Raw genomic sequence first — 13,946 nt, forward strand, 5'->3', positions numbered from 1 at the left:
ATAATGCCCCGCTAGAAGCGCTCGCTTTTGATGTGACCGTCTGCAGAGAAAGCAAGAAGAAAATGAACTTCAGTAACCAATTTATGTAACCAAAACGTACAAAAGCTAATCCAACATGTCTCAGAGAACTCTTCCTTTGCTCATTATAAACCTCGGCGGGGAAATGATCTACATTCTGGATCAGCGCCTCCGAGCGCCGGATGAAAGCGATGAAAAAACTCAGAGAGGTAACCAACAGTAGACCACAGTAGCTGCTAAACGAACAACTCCTGCCTTAGGAGACTACCAAAAACATTCAATAGCCTGGCGTGTCGACACATTCATTTATATGACAAAACATGTATAATATAGTTTCTTATATCTCAAGATAGCCTAAATAAAGTGCAGATGAAAAACTGAAGGCACACTTGTGAGTAACCACTCGTAGTCAGATGTTAATCATATTGGATCTATGGTATTTTTAGTCTTTTTTTGTGCTGGTCTGACAATATAACCAATTAAACAAACAAGCATATAACATAAACTGTCTGTCAGCTTTCATAGGTATTTTTGTATATTTGTGTATGACCACACATTTCTAAAAGGCCAAATACGATTTCAAAGTTTGTTTTAAGGGAATTTAGTACACAATAACCTGAAATTTGAGGCAGAAACACAAACCAGAAATAAATAAAACATTGAAACAGGCTTTCAACTAAAACCTTATTAGTAAATATACAGCAGGAGGTAATTTGTTACAGACAGCTTCAGGTACTCTGTTAAATAAATGAAGGTTCATGTCTGTGTTGCAGGCTGTTGGACAGAGGATGACCGGAAAAGAGGTACATTTCCTTTTTTTTTGTAACATTTGTTATGTTACATTCTGTAAAACACACACAAAAAAAAAAAAATCTGTTGAACACAAAAGAAGATATTTTGTTGAAAAGCTGGAAACCGGTAACCATTGACTTTTACAGTATTTGTTTTTCCCTTAATGGAAGTCAATGGTTACAGGTTTTTATCATTCTTTAAAATATCTTCTTTTGTGTTCAATAGAATAAAAAAAAAACACATAAAGGTTTGTAGGCGATGTGGTGGCGCAGTAGGTAGTGATGTCGCCTCACAGCAAGAAGGTTGCTGGTTCGAGCCTCGGTTGGGTCAGTTGGCGTTTCTGTGAGGAGTTTGCATGTTCTCCCTGCGTTCGTGTGGGTTTCCTCCGGGTGCTCCGGTTTCCCTCACAGTCCAAAGACATGCGGTACAGGTGAATTGGGTAAGCTAAATTGTCCGTAGTGTATGAGTGTGAATGAGTGTGTGTGTGGATGTTTCCCAGAGATTTGTTATGGCTAAAAGAGAATCCGCTGCGTAAAAACGTGTTGGATAAGTTGGCGGTTCATTCCGCAGTGGCGACCCCTTCTAAAGAAAGGAACTAAACCGAAAAGAAAATGAATGAATGCAAAAAGATTTGTAAGGGAGAGTAAATAGTGAGTGCATTTTTATTTTTAGATGAAATTCCCCTTTAATGCAGCATAATGGAGCTTCTACCCATTTTCTTTGTCCTTTTGTGAGATGTTAAAGATGTTGGCCTTGTCTTAATATTTCTCCCTCATCTTTCTCATTCTCTTTATGCAGTTATGAATGATATAGTGAGCACTATGTTTAGTAAAGTGTTTCTGGAGGAGCTCTTGCGGCCGCAGGACCTGTACTCTCACCGAGCCCTGCGGACAGTGTTAACTCGGATAGCACACACATCTATTATGCGTCTCAATCCGGCAAGCATGGACAAGGTATGAACTCACCCTTTTCATTACAGAACTCACTTCATTACTGTTATGCAAATGTATAAAAGTTTGTATCGATAAGACATTTTATGCATCGCTTTTTTATTGCCAGCATTAAAACAGCTTATAATGAAAATTATGAAACAAAAAGCGTAATCTTCCCTAATTAAACTATACATAGTGTAAATATTATTCAATTATTATACTGTTTTTATATGCTGTATATTATTTAATAAACAAAATATGTGTATTATCATTCATTTTTTACACAGTCGATGCTCTTCCAGCTGCAACACTGTTGTGGGAAACACCCATAAATACTTATTCACAAACACACACACACACACTCATACACTATGGCCAATTTAGCTTATTCAACTCCCCTATAGACTCTCAGAAATAAAGGTTTGTGAGCTGTCACTGGGGTGGTACCTCTTCGAAAGGTACAAATTTGTACCTAAAAGATCCATATTAATAGCTTAAGAGTACATATTAGTACCTAAACATTTTAAGAGGAACACTTTTGTACTTTTTAGGTAATAATATGCACCCTTGAGGTATTAATATGGACCTTTTAGGTACAAATTTGTACCTTTCGAAAAGGTACCACCCCAGTGACAGCTCACGTACCTGTATTTCTGAGAGTGCAGCGCATGTGTTTGGACTGTGGGGATAACCGGAGCCCCCGGAGGAAACCCACACCAACACGGGGAGAACATGCAGCAGCATCAATAGTAATACAATCATGGTATTAGTATATTAAATATGACTTGAATGCATGGTTATGTGGCTGAAAGATGTTCTCATCTCTCTAATTCTGTTTTCTTAATCGCAGCTGTACGATTTGATGACCATGGCCTTTAAGTATCAGCTGGTTTTGTGTCCACGTCCACAAGATTTACTGCTGATCACCTTCAACCACACAGACGCCATTAAGGAACTGGTAAAGGATAATCCCAGCCTTGTTAACCAGATCAATGAAGCCCAGCGGCTGCTTATTGAGGTAAACTCCCACTGCATTGCAAAACGTCAAACACCGGATTAACGTAAACACAATGCTTCAACTTGTTACACTTAAATTAATTCAGTTTTTTTTTTACTTATTTCGAATTAGTGTAGTTTGCATTAACAAATTATTTGAATTTTGTTTTTAAGATGATTTAGTTTAGGTAATATTTAGTTTTTATAGTGTTTCTCTAATCAAATACTTTCTTTCATTGTGTGCAAATAATGTGTGCGCTTTTAATAATTTTTCAAATACTTCACAAGTGCTGTTTAACATATTTTTAAACATAATAGTTTTATTTACTCTATTTATTTAATAGTTAACTTTATTAACTATTTATTTGATCTTAGCTATGATGACAGTACCTTACATTTTACTCTTTATTGTTCAGGATAATAGCACTTTAGTAGCCTAAAGTGCAATATAAAGCCTTATTAGGGTTAGTTAGGTTAAAGGTGCTGTATGTAAGTTTTTGACTCTTCTAAAGCATCAACATATCATATTATGTTTGCATGTATTTAAGAAACATACTAAGTGATATACTTGTTTATCTGAAAAACAATGCTAAAGTCAGATATTCTGCTTTAAAAATGTGCGTTACGAGCCAGAACGTCAGTCTTTGTTTTGGTCTCTTTAACTCAGCCGCTGCCAGTTTAATCACTTATATTTCAGCACTCCGGGTTGCCTTGTTGGAAAACTGCGTATTTCGTTCATTCAGTCAGGAAGGTTCTCAAAGCATGTATCTGCGACTGAAATGCAACCTCCCGTGGATAGTTACAGACTGCGAAATTACTGCAAAAATACAACTGAAATGTAAATACAGTCATTCAAAAGCACAGAATAGCTCACTCGCTGCACTCCAACGAAATGGTAAGGTTTATAATCTAATTAATACATGTTAAACCTCTTTAACATTATTAAATGTACAGGCTAAATCCCTGATATGTGTTGGCTTGCACTGAGTCACAGTTCTGAGGTTCTAATTCAGGCGTATTATTTTATTTTCAAGTTCTGCGGGGAACTATCTGCTGCTGTTTTTAGTAGTATGGTAGTAAATGTCATGTAAAATGGCATTTAAAATCATATTATTAGCATTTAACAATAAATAAAGCACATGAGGTGTACCTGAGTTCATTGTGAGTTTTCTGTTGTTCAGCTGCAAAAAACAAGCCGTTACTAAAATATATATTTCAGGTGTTGGTTAGGACAAAAACTCCTACTGGGTGGCCTTGCTTTTATTTATAACATGACCTAAATCAACCTTGATAGTCAGGCTCGCTCCTGTTGGTGTCTTTAATCTGGCAACCTGTACTTGCATGTGTTTTGAACCAGGCGTGCAATACCTAGTTCAACCACTGGGTGTCAAACTTACATGCTGCACCTTTAATTAGGCAAGTCACTATAGGCAACAGTGGTTTGTGCTGTAGACCAGTGATTCTCAAACTTTTTTTATCAAGTACCACCTCAGAAAAAAATTGTCTCTCCAAGTACCACCAAAATGAGAAGTATTGAAATACAGTAGCTTAGTAGGCCCAGTAAAGCAGCTACAACTCTGCACAGTTAAAAAATGTGGCAGATTACCTCAGAAATATAGGCAATATGTCATATATGACATATTATATACATAATTTTTGATACTTTTTGAAATGTGTAGCATGTACAAGACATTTTTTATTTCTCCGCGTACCACTAGAAGGAAACCTGCGTACCACTAGTGGTACACGTACCACAGTTTGAGAACCACTGCTGTAGACGATTGAAAAATCTATATTTCTGTAGGCGGCTTATAATATTGACCATAAAAATGCTTTTATTCCAGCTAAACTAACAGTCATAAGTCTCTCTCCAGAATAATATTAATATTTTTAACCCAGGCTCATTCTAAAAACGTACTCCTGCGGACGTTTCTGGAGACCGCAAATTATGTAGCCGGAGATACGTATGGCTGCATTTCATTTTTTAAGCGAACGCTACGGGGCGGTGTAACGCCGTTCCTTTTCGCGCTCGCCAGCTGACCACTTACCTCCGTGTGGAGGGCTTTTCTGCCACAACCACTTTGTCCGGTTAGCTCGTCGTGCACGTCGGCGGACTTGAGATGCAGAGGGGAACTGACCACAACGACGAAGACGACCGGACTCGAGTCCGGGGAAGAGCGGTTCCAGAAATCAGGTAATACAAAAACAGAATCCAAAAAATAAAGTGAACAAGTCAATACCAGGCTGAAAATGTGGTCAAATCCGAAAACGTGGTAGAAATCAGACGAGGGCTTTTCTTTTTCTGGATGGATTTTTTTTGTAAATTGTTGGTTTGGTTTAGGGAAGCAAGCAGGGGGCGGGTCAATCAGTAAAACTGCTTGAGTTTAGGGAAGGAGGAGGAGGATGGGTCGGCCGATTGGCCGGTCGCCCAGTCAATCATTCAGCCAGTCGGACAAACAGTCGTTCGGAAGCGGCTTCTTGTGGGTTTATGCGAGAATGGCATGGGTGCGAACGGCACTCGCAAGAGATGATCGAGATGCAAAAAAGCGCGCACAGCGCCCTCTCGCGGATTCGCGAAACAAAAACTGCACAAATACGTACCTCCCGGGACATATTTCGCTGTCGAAACGTCCACGGGACTGTTTTCAGAATGTGCTTGGGTTAAATATTTTGAATTCAACTGTATATCACTACATCCCTTTTATAATTTTTTTAGGTTAACTTGTGCTTATGTTATGAAGTAACTAGAGAACAAGTTGCTTTTCTGTGAAAGTGTTATTAAAAGGCTCTTCTTCCAAGGTATACACACCCTTATCCGACGGAGAGCTTCAACTCATCAGGCACACACTGCTGCTTCTCTTTCAAGATATGCAAATCAGGGTGAGTGAATGCTTCTTACCTGTGAAGTCTATTATTCTGAGTGTTTGCAGTGGCTTGCTGCCAGGCCATACGGTTATATGCAAATCATCTCATGACATTTATGTAAGAACGTTCAGGCTAGGTTATTGCCAAGTATGCATAATGAAACTGATTTCATGACATTTTTTTTATTCAGGTTTCAATTTTCTTGAAAGAAAAAATTCAGAATCCAAATGGGCACTTTGTGCTGCAGACTTCAGGGCCGGTGCCTTACGGATTTCAGGTTCCTGGTTTAATAAGGTAAAGAAGACGAAAGGTTATAAATGTATACTATTACTATATTAATTATATATATATATATATATATATATATATATATATATATATATATATATATATATATATATATATATATATATATATATATATATAAATGAAATATAATTATAGTACCTTTTAACTGGAAAACACCATTTAAGTAACTTCAATCAATTATAAGTTTATATATATTAAGCACGTTTCTTTTTTACATTTTAAAGTATTTGTTAAAAAATCTACCCATCCATATGTGATCATTTTTCTCAATTTATTTAGAATGGAAATGTTGATTTAGAAAACAAATATGTATTGCTGAATGAAATGAAAATGTAAACGTTGTACTTTCAACATTGCAACGTTCTCACAATGCTGTTGTTCATGTTTTGTCTCCATTACCATAATGGCATATAATATTGTGCTCATATTAGAGTGTATTAAAGTCTATGGATGAACAATGTTTTTTGTGACATTACAACTAAACAATAGAGCATAATAAGAAATTATAATTTTTTTTTCTCTTGTCTATACAGTATATATTGTCATAGACAATCTTGTCTTGCAGGTTGTTTAATGCAAAAGGCAGAGAGGTGACGAGGACCAGATTCCCCAGTGGAGGAAGCTACACGAGCGCTTTAAACCCGGGATCATTGGACCTCTATGGAGACAGGGTCACACTTCTGGGCACCAACATGTAAATATCAACATTAATAATTAGGGATTAAGGATACTGTAACTAGAATAAAATACTATATACAATTTATATATACATTATACAGTTTTAGATACACAGTTTATATATGGTATATATACAGTTTATATAAATAAATTGTAATCAAAATATTTTATTAAAAAAATATTTCAATTAATTACATAGAATATAAAATATGCGACTTTTAATTAAAATTTTGTCTGAATTAAAAAAAAACTTTTGTCCCTCAAAAAACTCCAGAATTGTGTTGATTTGACTTCTTCTAAATAAGTAGTCTGAACAAGCAGCAAAATTATTTTTAAGTGAGTAAAACTGTGTTTTTTTACATTATTAAATTAAAAATTATTTAATTTTATTAAAAGATCATTAATAATCAGGGTTATTCCACCAGATATTGACTTCTTAACACAATGCTAAAGTTTTAACTTAATAAAAGTTGTAAAAATGAACATGACATACATTATAAACCAAAACATTGGAAGAAATATCAGTAGTAGTTTTATACTCCATGTGTTTTGTTAAGCAATTTGTTATCTAATTAAATAAATACATGACATGATTAATTCATTTATAATAACATTAATTTAATCATGTTTTTTTTATTAATGATTAATTTGGTTGAGAAGACCCCACAGGCTTCAATACTAACTAATCTAGTGTATACACACAAATATATTATTGTGTATATATAATATATTATTGTTTTATTAGTTGCTGGAGTGAATAATCTCTGGTGACCTCTGCACAGGTACAGCACACCCTCACCTGAAGACATGAACCCGTCATCCACAAACACCAGCAGAGGGAAGCCAAAGCAGGTACAACCCTTACTGCAGGCTCCACGGCAGTTTCCAGGAGTACAGCTCACACTGAAGTAAAATAAACAAGAACATACATACAGTTGAAGTCTGAATTATTAGCCCCCCTGAATTATTAGCCTCCCTGTTTATTTTTTCCCCAATTTCTGTTAAAGGGAGTTTTTTCAACACATTCCTAATCATAATAGTATTAATAACTCATTTCTAATAACTGATTTATTTTATCTTTGCCATGATGACAATAAATAATATTTTACTAGATTTTTTCACGACACTTCCATACACGTTATATATTTAAAGGCTTAACTAGGTAAATTAGGCAGGTTAGTAATTAGGCAAGTAATCAGGCAAGTTATTATATAACAATAGTTTGTTCTGTAGACTATTGAGGAAAAATATGGCTTAAAGGGGCTAATAATTTTGTCCCTAAAATGGTGTTTAAAAAATTAAAAACTGCTTTTATTCTAGCCGAAATAAAACAAATAAGACTTTCTCCAGAAGAAAAAACATTATCAGACATACTGTGAAAATTTCCTTGCTCTGTTAAACATCATTTGGAAAATATTTAAAAAAAAGAAGAAAAAATTAAAGGTGGCTAATAATTCTGACTTTAATTCAATTCAATTCAATTCAGCTTTATTTGTATAGCGCTTTTACAATGTAGATTGTGTCAAAGCAGCTTCACATAAATGGTCATAGTAACTGGAACAGTGTGGTCCAGGTTTTAGTGTTTAAGTTCAGTTCAGTTCAGTTCAGTTTAGCTCAGTTCAGTGTGATTTAATCATTACTGAGAGTTCAAACACTGAAGAGCAAATTCATCGATGCGTAGCTCTACCAATCCTGAACCATGCGAGGCAGTGGCGACAGCAGAGAGGGAAAAAAAAACTTCACCTGATGGGAGTGAAGAAAAAAAACCTTGAGAACCAGACTCAGTTTGGCACGACCATTTTAATTTCTCCGCTGGCCAAAAGTCTTGTGCAGAGCTTCATTCGCCATGGATACTGTAATACATTAATATAATTAATATTAGTGGATACTGTAATACATTAATATAATTAATATTAGTGGATACTGTAATACATTAATATAATTAATATAATTTTACAATAAGGTTCCATTAGTTCATGGTTTTTAATGTATTTATTAACATGAACTAATAATAAACAATATTTGTACAGCAATTATTAACAATAGTTCAACATTTATTAATACCTTAATAAAATATTGTGCTTGTTAACATTAGTTAACGCACTGTTTATTAACAAGAAATAACAATAAATGACTGTATCTTCCTTAAATAAGATCACAACAATGAACGAATTCTGTAATAAGTGTGCTGCTCATTATGTATTTATGTTAGTAAATTATATTCACTGAGAAATGGATCTAAATATTTGGTCTTACTTTATATTAAGTGTCCTTAACTACTATGTACTTGCATCAAAAAAATAAATACAATGTACTTACTGTGTTTATAATGTATTTGAGAACACTTGTGGTGCTTTTGAGTTGGGATAGAGGTTGGGTTATGGACAGGTTTGGTGGTATGGGTAGGTTTAAGGGTGAGTTAAGGTGTAAGGGATGGTCAACAGTGCATTTACAAATGTTATTACAAAAGTTAATTATAGATGTAATTACATACATGTATTTAATCAAGCATAAGTACACAGTAAATACATGTATTTACACAATAAGTACATTGTTACAAACTATTAACTCCTATGCAAGTACATATTAGTTAAGGCCACTTAATATAAAGTGGGACCAACTATTCATTTTCAAAATGGGGTAGTAATTTATGCTGAACACTGTACATATTGCATTGTCATTTTGCATTTAACTTTAAAAAATTGCCACTGCATGTGCTTCCATAATTGTACAATGTGACCTAAACAATATATTGGAAAGTAGCATGAGGTTTTATCATTACACCTCAAGGCTCTCTGAATGTCATTGTATTTTGTTTGAAAATCAGGCAGATTCTACACCCAATCCTTTGGCCACAGAGGAGCTCAATCTGCTGGCTAAACTGATGGGAGGAATGGAGGTGCAGAAGCTCTCCAATGTGGACGCTGCTTTCAGAGTCAACCTGCTGGCTTTAAACCAGGAGGAGGAGAGCAGGTGAGCGTTACTAATCCAAGCATAATCCTGCCAAGTCCACACACAAGCTCCACAGCAAGCTCAATTTACTGTTGTGCTTTTAAATACACACAAAACATAATGCGTAGGAATAAATTCTATGTTTATGACGGAAATACAGTAATATTTAAAAGAGAATTACATTAATGGGTCACAGTTTACAATTAGGTGTCAATGTACTAGCATAAAATAATAATAAACAATACTTGTGGAGCATTTAATAATCATAGTTCAACATTTACTAATGCATTATTAAAATCCAAATTCATTCTTGTTAACATTAGTTAATGCACCATGAGTTACTAACAATGAACAACTTTATTTTTGTTAACTAACATGAACAAATATTGTAATAAATGTGTTGTTTATTGTCTGTTCATGCAAGTAAAGGCAACCTTAATATTTATTAAGATCTTATTGTATGGTTACCAATAAATATTTTATTTGTTTTAACATAAACCTGGAGGAGGAGAGCAGGTGAGCATTACTAGTCCAAGCCTAATCCTGCCAAGTCCACACCCTAGACTGTAAAATATAGGTCCACACACAAGCTCCACCACATGCTCAATTTACTGTTGTGCTTTTAAATACACACAAAACATAATGCATAGAAAAAAATGCTATGTTTATGAAGGAAATATAGTAATATTTAAAAGAGAATTACAATGTTGGGTCACACTTTACAATTAGGTTTCAACAGAACTAAAACTAAAACTAAACTACATTTACATTTAGCCATTTAGCAGACGCTTTTATCCAAAGCGACTTACAAATGAGGACAAGGAAGCAATTTACACAACTATAAGAGCAACAATGAATAAGTGCTATAGGCAAGTTTCAGGTCTGTAAAGTCTAAGAAGGAAAGTATTCGTAATTTTTTTTTTTTTTTTTTGAGTACAGTTAGTGGTATATCCAGAGACGCAATTGCAGATTAGGAAGGGAAGTGGAGACTAAATAGTTGAGTTTTTAGTCATTTCTTGAAGACAGCGAGTGACTCTGCCGTTCTGATGCAGTTAGGGAGTTCATTCCACCAACTGGGCAGATTGAACGCGAGCGTTCGGGAAAGTGATTTCTTCCCTCTTTGGGATGGAACCACGAGGCGACGTTCATTCACAGAACGCAAGTTTCTGGAGGGCACATAGATCTGCAGCAGTGAGAGCAGATAAGAAGGAGCAAAGCCACACTGTAATCCCGAATAAGTTGACAAAACTCAAAAAATTTGAGGTAATCAGTTACGTCAAATTTTTTAAGTTATGTAATTATCTATTTTAAGTAAACAGAAACATTCAGTTTTGAGTTTGTTGTACTCATGCAAGACACTTCACCTAACTTAAAATACCCAAGTTACTCAGCTTATACGTTTTAATTGCAATTAACTTAATTGTTTTAATTTTTCCAAACTTTAAATACTTAGTCACCCAGCTCATACATTTTAATACCAATTAACTTAATTGCTTTAATTTCTTTCAACTTTAAATACTTAAATCACCCAGCTCATACATTTTAATAGCAATTAACTTATTTTTAATTATTTATCTCACCTTTACATACTTAGTCACCCAGCTCATACATTTTGATAGCATTTTTTAAAATTAACTTCTCCATCGTCAGTTTCACAAATAAAATTAGCCATTATTTTAATCTTTAAACCCCATAAATCTGTGAAAATAAATCTGTAATTTAAAACACACAGACAATACCATTTTAGACATTTATTTTTAAAGAAAAAATGTCCAACAATACTTACAAATTTGTCTCCTATGCAATTACAAATGTCTTAAAACGATAAAAACTATTAGACATAAAAAGATTGAAAATGAACACTATTCTGAAATAATAAAAATTACCCACAATGTAAATATGATATCAGACATAAGAGCCTCAAGAAAAAACAACTATAAGTTTGATAAAATTTAATAATACATAAATAAGTGTAAAACTTAGTCTTAAGGCATTCGTTAAAAAAATAATAAGTGCACATTCTGTGAAGTGACTCGTTTAGTGTAAACTACACAGAAACTGTATATATCGTTGAAGTCAGAATCATTCGCCCCCCTTTATTTTTTCCCCCAATTTCTGTTTAACGTAGAGCAGTTTACATATATATATATATATATATATATATATATATATATATATATATATATATATATATATATATATATATATATATATATATATATATATATATATATTCAGTCTTGGTTGAACTATGATTCTGTCATTTACTTATTCCAAACCTGTTTGAGTTTCTTTCTTCTGTTGAACACTTAAAAGGTTATTTTTGACCAAAAAAAAAAAAAAAAAAAGCTGAGACCTGTAACCACCGATTTCCACAGTATTTGTTTTCCTATTAGAAAGTCAGTGGTTACAGGTTGTCAGCTTTACTTAACTTTTGAGTTCAACAGAAGCAAGAAATTCAAGCAGGTTTGGGACAAGTGAAGAGTTAGTAAATGACAGAATTTTACATTTGGACAAACTATCCCTATATATAATAAAATGCACCCTTACCAATTAAAGGTAAATAAATGTTTTGAAGTTACTACCCCAGAGACAGTCTTTATTAAGTAAAAAAAAAAAAGCTCTACATCAACTCATTCTTTAAGGTTTCCATGCTAGGAGACTTTTTATTTTCCATCATCCATGCCAAGCAAAACTTTTTGCACAAGTTCAAAGTCCTTTACTATATATTATGTGAAGAGCATACATTAATCCATACAAGACAAGAAAGGTCTGGAAGTGTGCTGTGGGTGGTGTCCAATTCATTCTTCAGGACAACAGAGACCCTCAGTGAATGCAGGGCCAATAAAGCATCTTCAGTCAGCAGGATTATCAATCTAAAAATATAATTCAAGGATATTAATGTAAGGACAGTATCAAAATGACTGAGCCAATATTACATGATTCATCAACTTTTCGTGATTACAAATATGTTAAGTAAAAGTTTTCAAAACTTTCATCTTTTCATTAAACATGCCTAATTGTGAAAAGAATGAATGAAGTCTTACCAGGGTGTTCCTAAAGAATCTTAAGTCACGCTCACGCAGCAAGACCAAAAGACCTCTGATAACAGTAGTCCGTCATGAACTGACATCATGCAGTTCCTGGAAATCAAGAATCAATTTTTTAAAAATTAAAAAAAAAAAAAAAAATTCTAATTATATTTTAATGTATACTTTAACACGTGACCCCAAACATACCTGCTCATCATAAACCTTTAAAAGATTAGCCAGGGTATCTGCTGTCTTGCCAGTTTTGGATGCTGTTTGCCTTGAAATTGTCATCAAATGAAATAGGTGGTGGTCCAGTTGTGCAAAGAATTTGTGGGGAAAATTCTCATTTGTAACATGTTGGTACTCTGCAAACAGCAAAAAGAAACAAGAGAATTTCATAAAACAAACCCACACCACAAAATATACAATTCTAGAAAAAAATTTATTAATATTATTATTATGTTTCATTTACTTATCTATTTTTTACCTCAGATGAAAATCAGGTGTTGATCAGATGTTGAAAGCAGGATCTTCATGTTGTAAACTGAACTCAAGGTCTAGCTGAAGTTTCACTTTCCTTGCTGCAAAAGTATCATTGATAAATACACTGTAATATTTATTTTATCTGGATATGCCAGGCATAGTAGTACAAAATAAATATTTTAACCACCTTTCACATGCCTCCATTTAAGAACATCACTGGGCTCACAGATTTTGAGTTAATGAAACTTTAAAGAGACATTTTGTATGAATTCAACCCAGCAGAATTGTTCACCTTACTTGAAAGATTAAATTTTTTCAAACTCAAAAATAAGAAAAAGTTCTAAATACTCATCAAGGTTAATTAAGATAAACGAATTTTAATGATTTAAGTTAATAGAACTCAATTCAATTAATTAGTTACAGCATTAGGGTTTACAGTGCAGAAGTCGCTTTGTAGGCAAACATCAGAGCTTTGAATTTGATGCGAGCAGCAACTGGCAGCCAGTGCAAACGGATGAGCAGCGGAGTGACATGTGCTCGTTTAGGTTCATTGAAGACCACTCGTGCTGCTGCATTCTGGAGCAGCTGAAGAGGCTTGATAGAGTTAGCTGAAAGCCCGGCTAGTAGAGAGTTGCAGTAATCCAGTTTGGAGAGAACAAGAGCTTGAACAAGGAGTTAAACTAGAACTAAAATGAATGAATATTGTAATAAATGTGTTGTTCATTGTCTGTTCATGCTAGTCAATGCAACCTTAATATTTATTAAGATTTTATTGTATGGTTACCAATAAATATTTAGTTTTAACATACAATTGCAAATAATTAAAAATATAAAACAAATTAAAAGTCCACTTGAAAATTCTCTGGATTTGGCAGGTTTTTCTATAAAG

General features: G+C 34.0%; 1 protein-coding gene and 2 long non-coding RNA genes across 7 annotated transcripts in view; 1 reads left to right on the top strand and 2 right to left on the bottom strand.

The window, feature by feature from the left end:
* The window catches only part of oscp1a (organic solute carrier partner 1a), a 19,700-nt gene continuing 5,754 nt past the window's right edge, over positions 1-13,946 (top strand). Inside the window, 9 exon segments of the mRNA NM_001110123.1 lie at positions 1-227; positions 792-821; positions 1,609-1,763; positions 2,593-2,760; positions 5,538-5,618; positions 5,794-5,897; positions 6,478-6,606; positions 7,373-7,442; positions 9,418-9,563. Of these exon segments, the coding sequence (NP_001103593.1) occupies positions 116-227; positions 792-821; positions 1,609-1,763; positions 2,593-2,760; positions 5,538-5,618; positions 5,794-5,897; positions 6,478-6,606; positions 7,373-7,442; positions 9,418-9,563 (995 nt within the window). The 5' untranslated portion in view covers positions 1-115.
* Positions 2,828-13,946, bottom strand: part of LOC141378983 (uncharacterized) — a 27,022-nt gene continuing 15,903 nt past the window's right edge. For 2 of the 5 annotated variants that reach the window (XR_012394848.1, XR_012394849.1), the window contains exons 3-5: positions 7,390-7,493; positions 4,508-5,884; positions 2,828-4,184 (exon numbers count right to left, since the gene is read on the bottom strand). This is a non-coding gene — a long non-coding RNA (uncharacterized lncRNA). Of the gene's footprint in view, positions 4,185-4,507; positions 5,885-7,389; positions 7,494-8,333; positions 8,444-13,946 lie in introns of those variants that run through there. The other 3 variants (XR_012394850.1, XR_012394851.1, XR_012394847.1) reach the window with 2 other exon arrangements.
* Positions 12,179-13,276, bottom strand: LOC137489909 (uncharacterized). The gene is made up of 5 exons (XR_011009271.2): positions 13,245-13,276; positions 13,062-13,155; positions 12,782-12,939; positions 12,590-12,685; positions 12,179-12,418 (listed from the first exon to the last, which is right to left on the bottom strand). It is a non-coding gene; the product is annotated as an uncharacterized lncRNA (long non-coding RNA).

The sequence above is a fragment of the Danio rerio genome, chromosome 19 (assembly GCF_049306965.1).
Source record: "Danio rerio strain Tuebingen ecotype United States chromosome 19, GRCz12tu, whole genome shotgun sequence".
Lineage (NCBI taxonomy): Eukaryota > Metazoa > Chordata > Actinopteri > Cypriniformes > Danionidae > Danio > Danio rerio.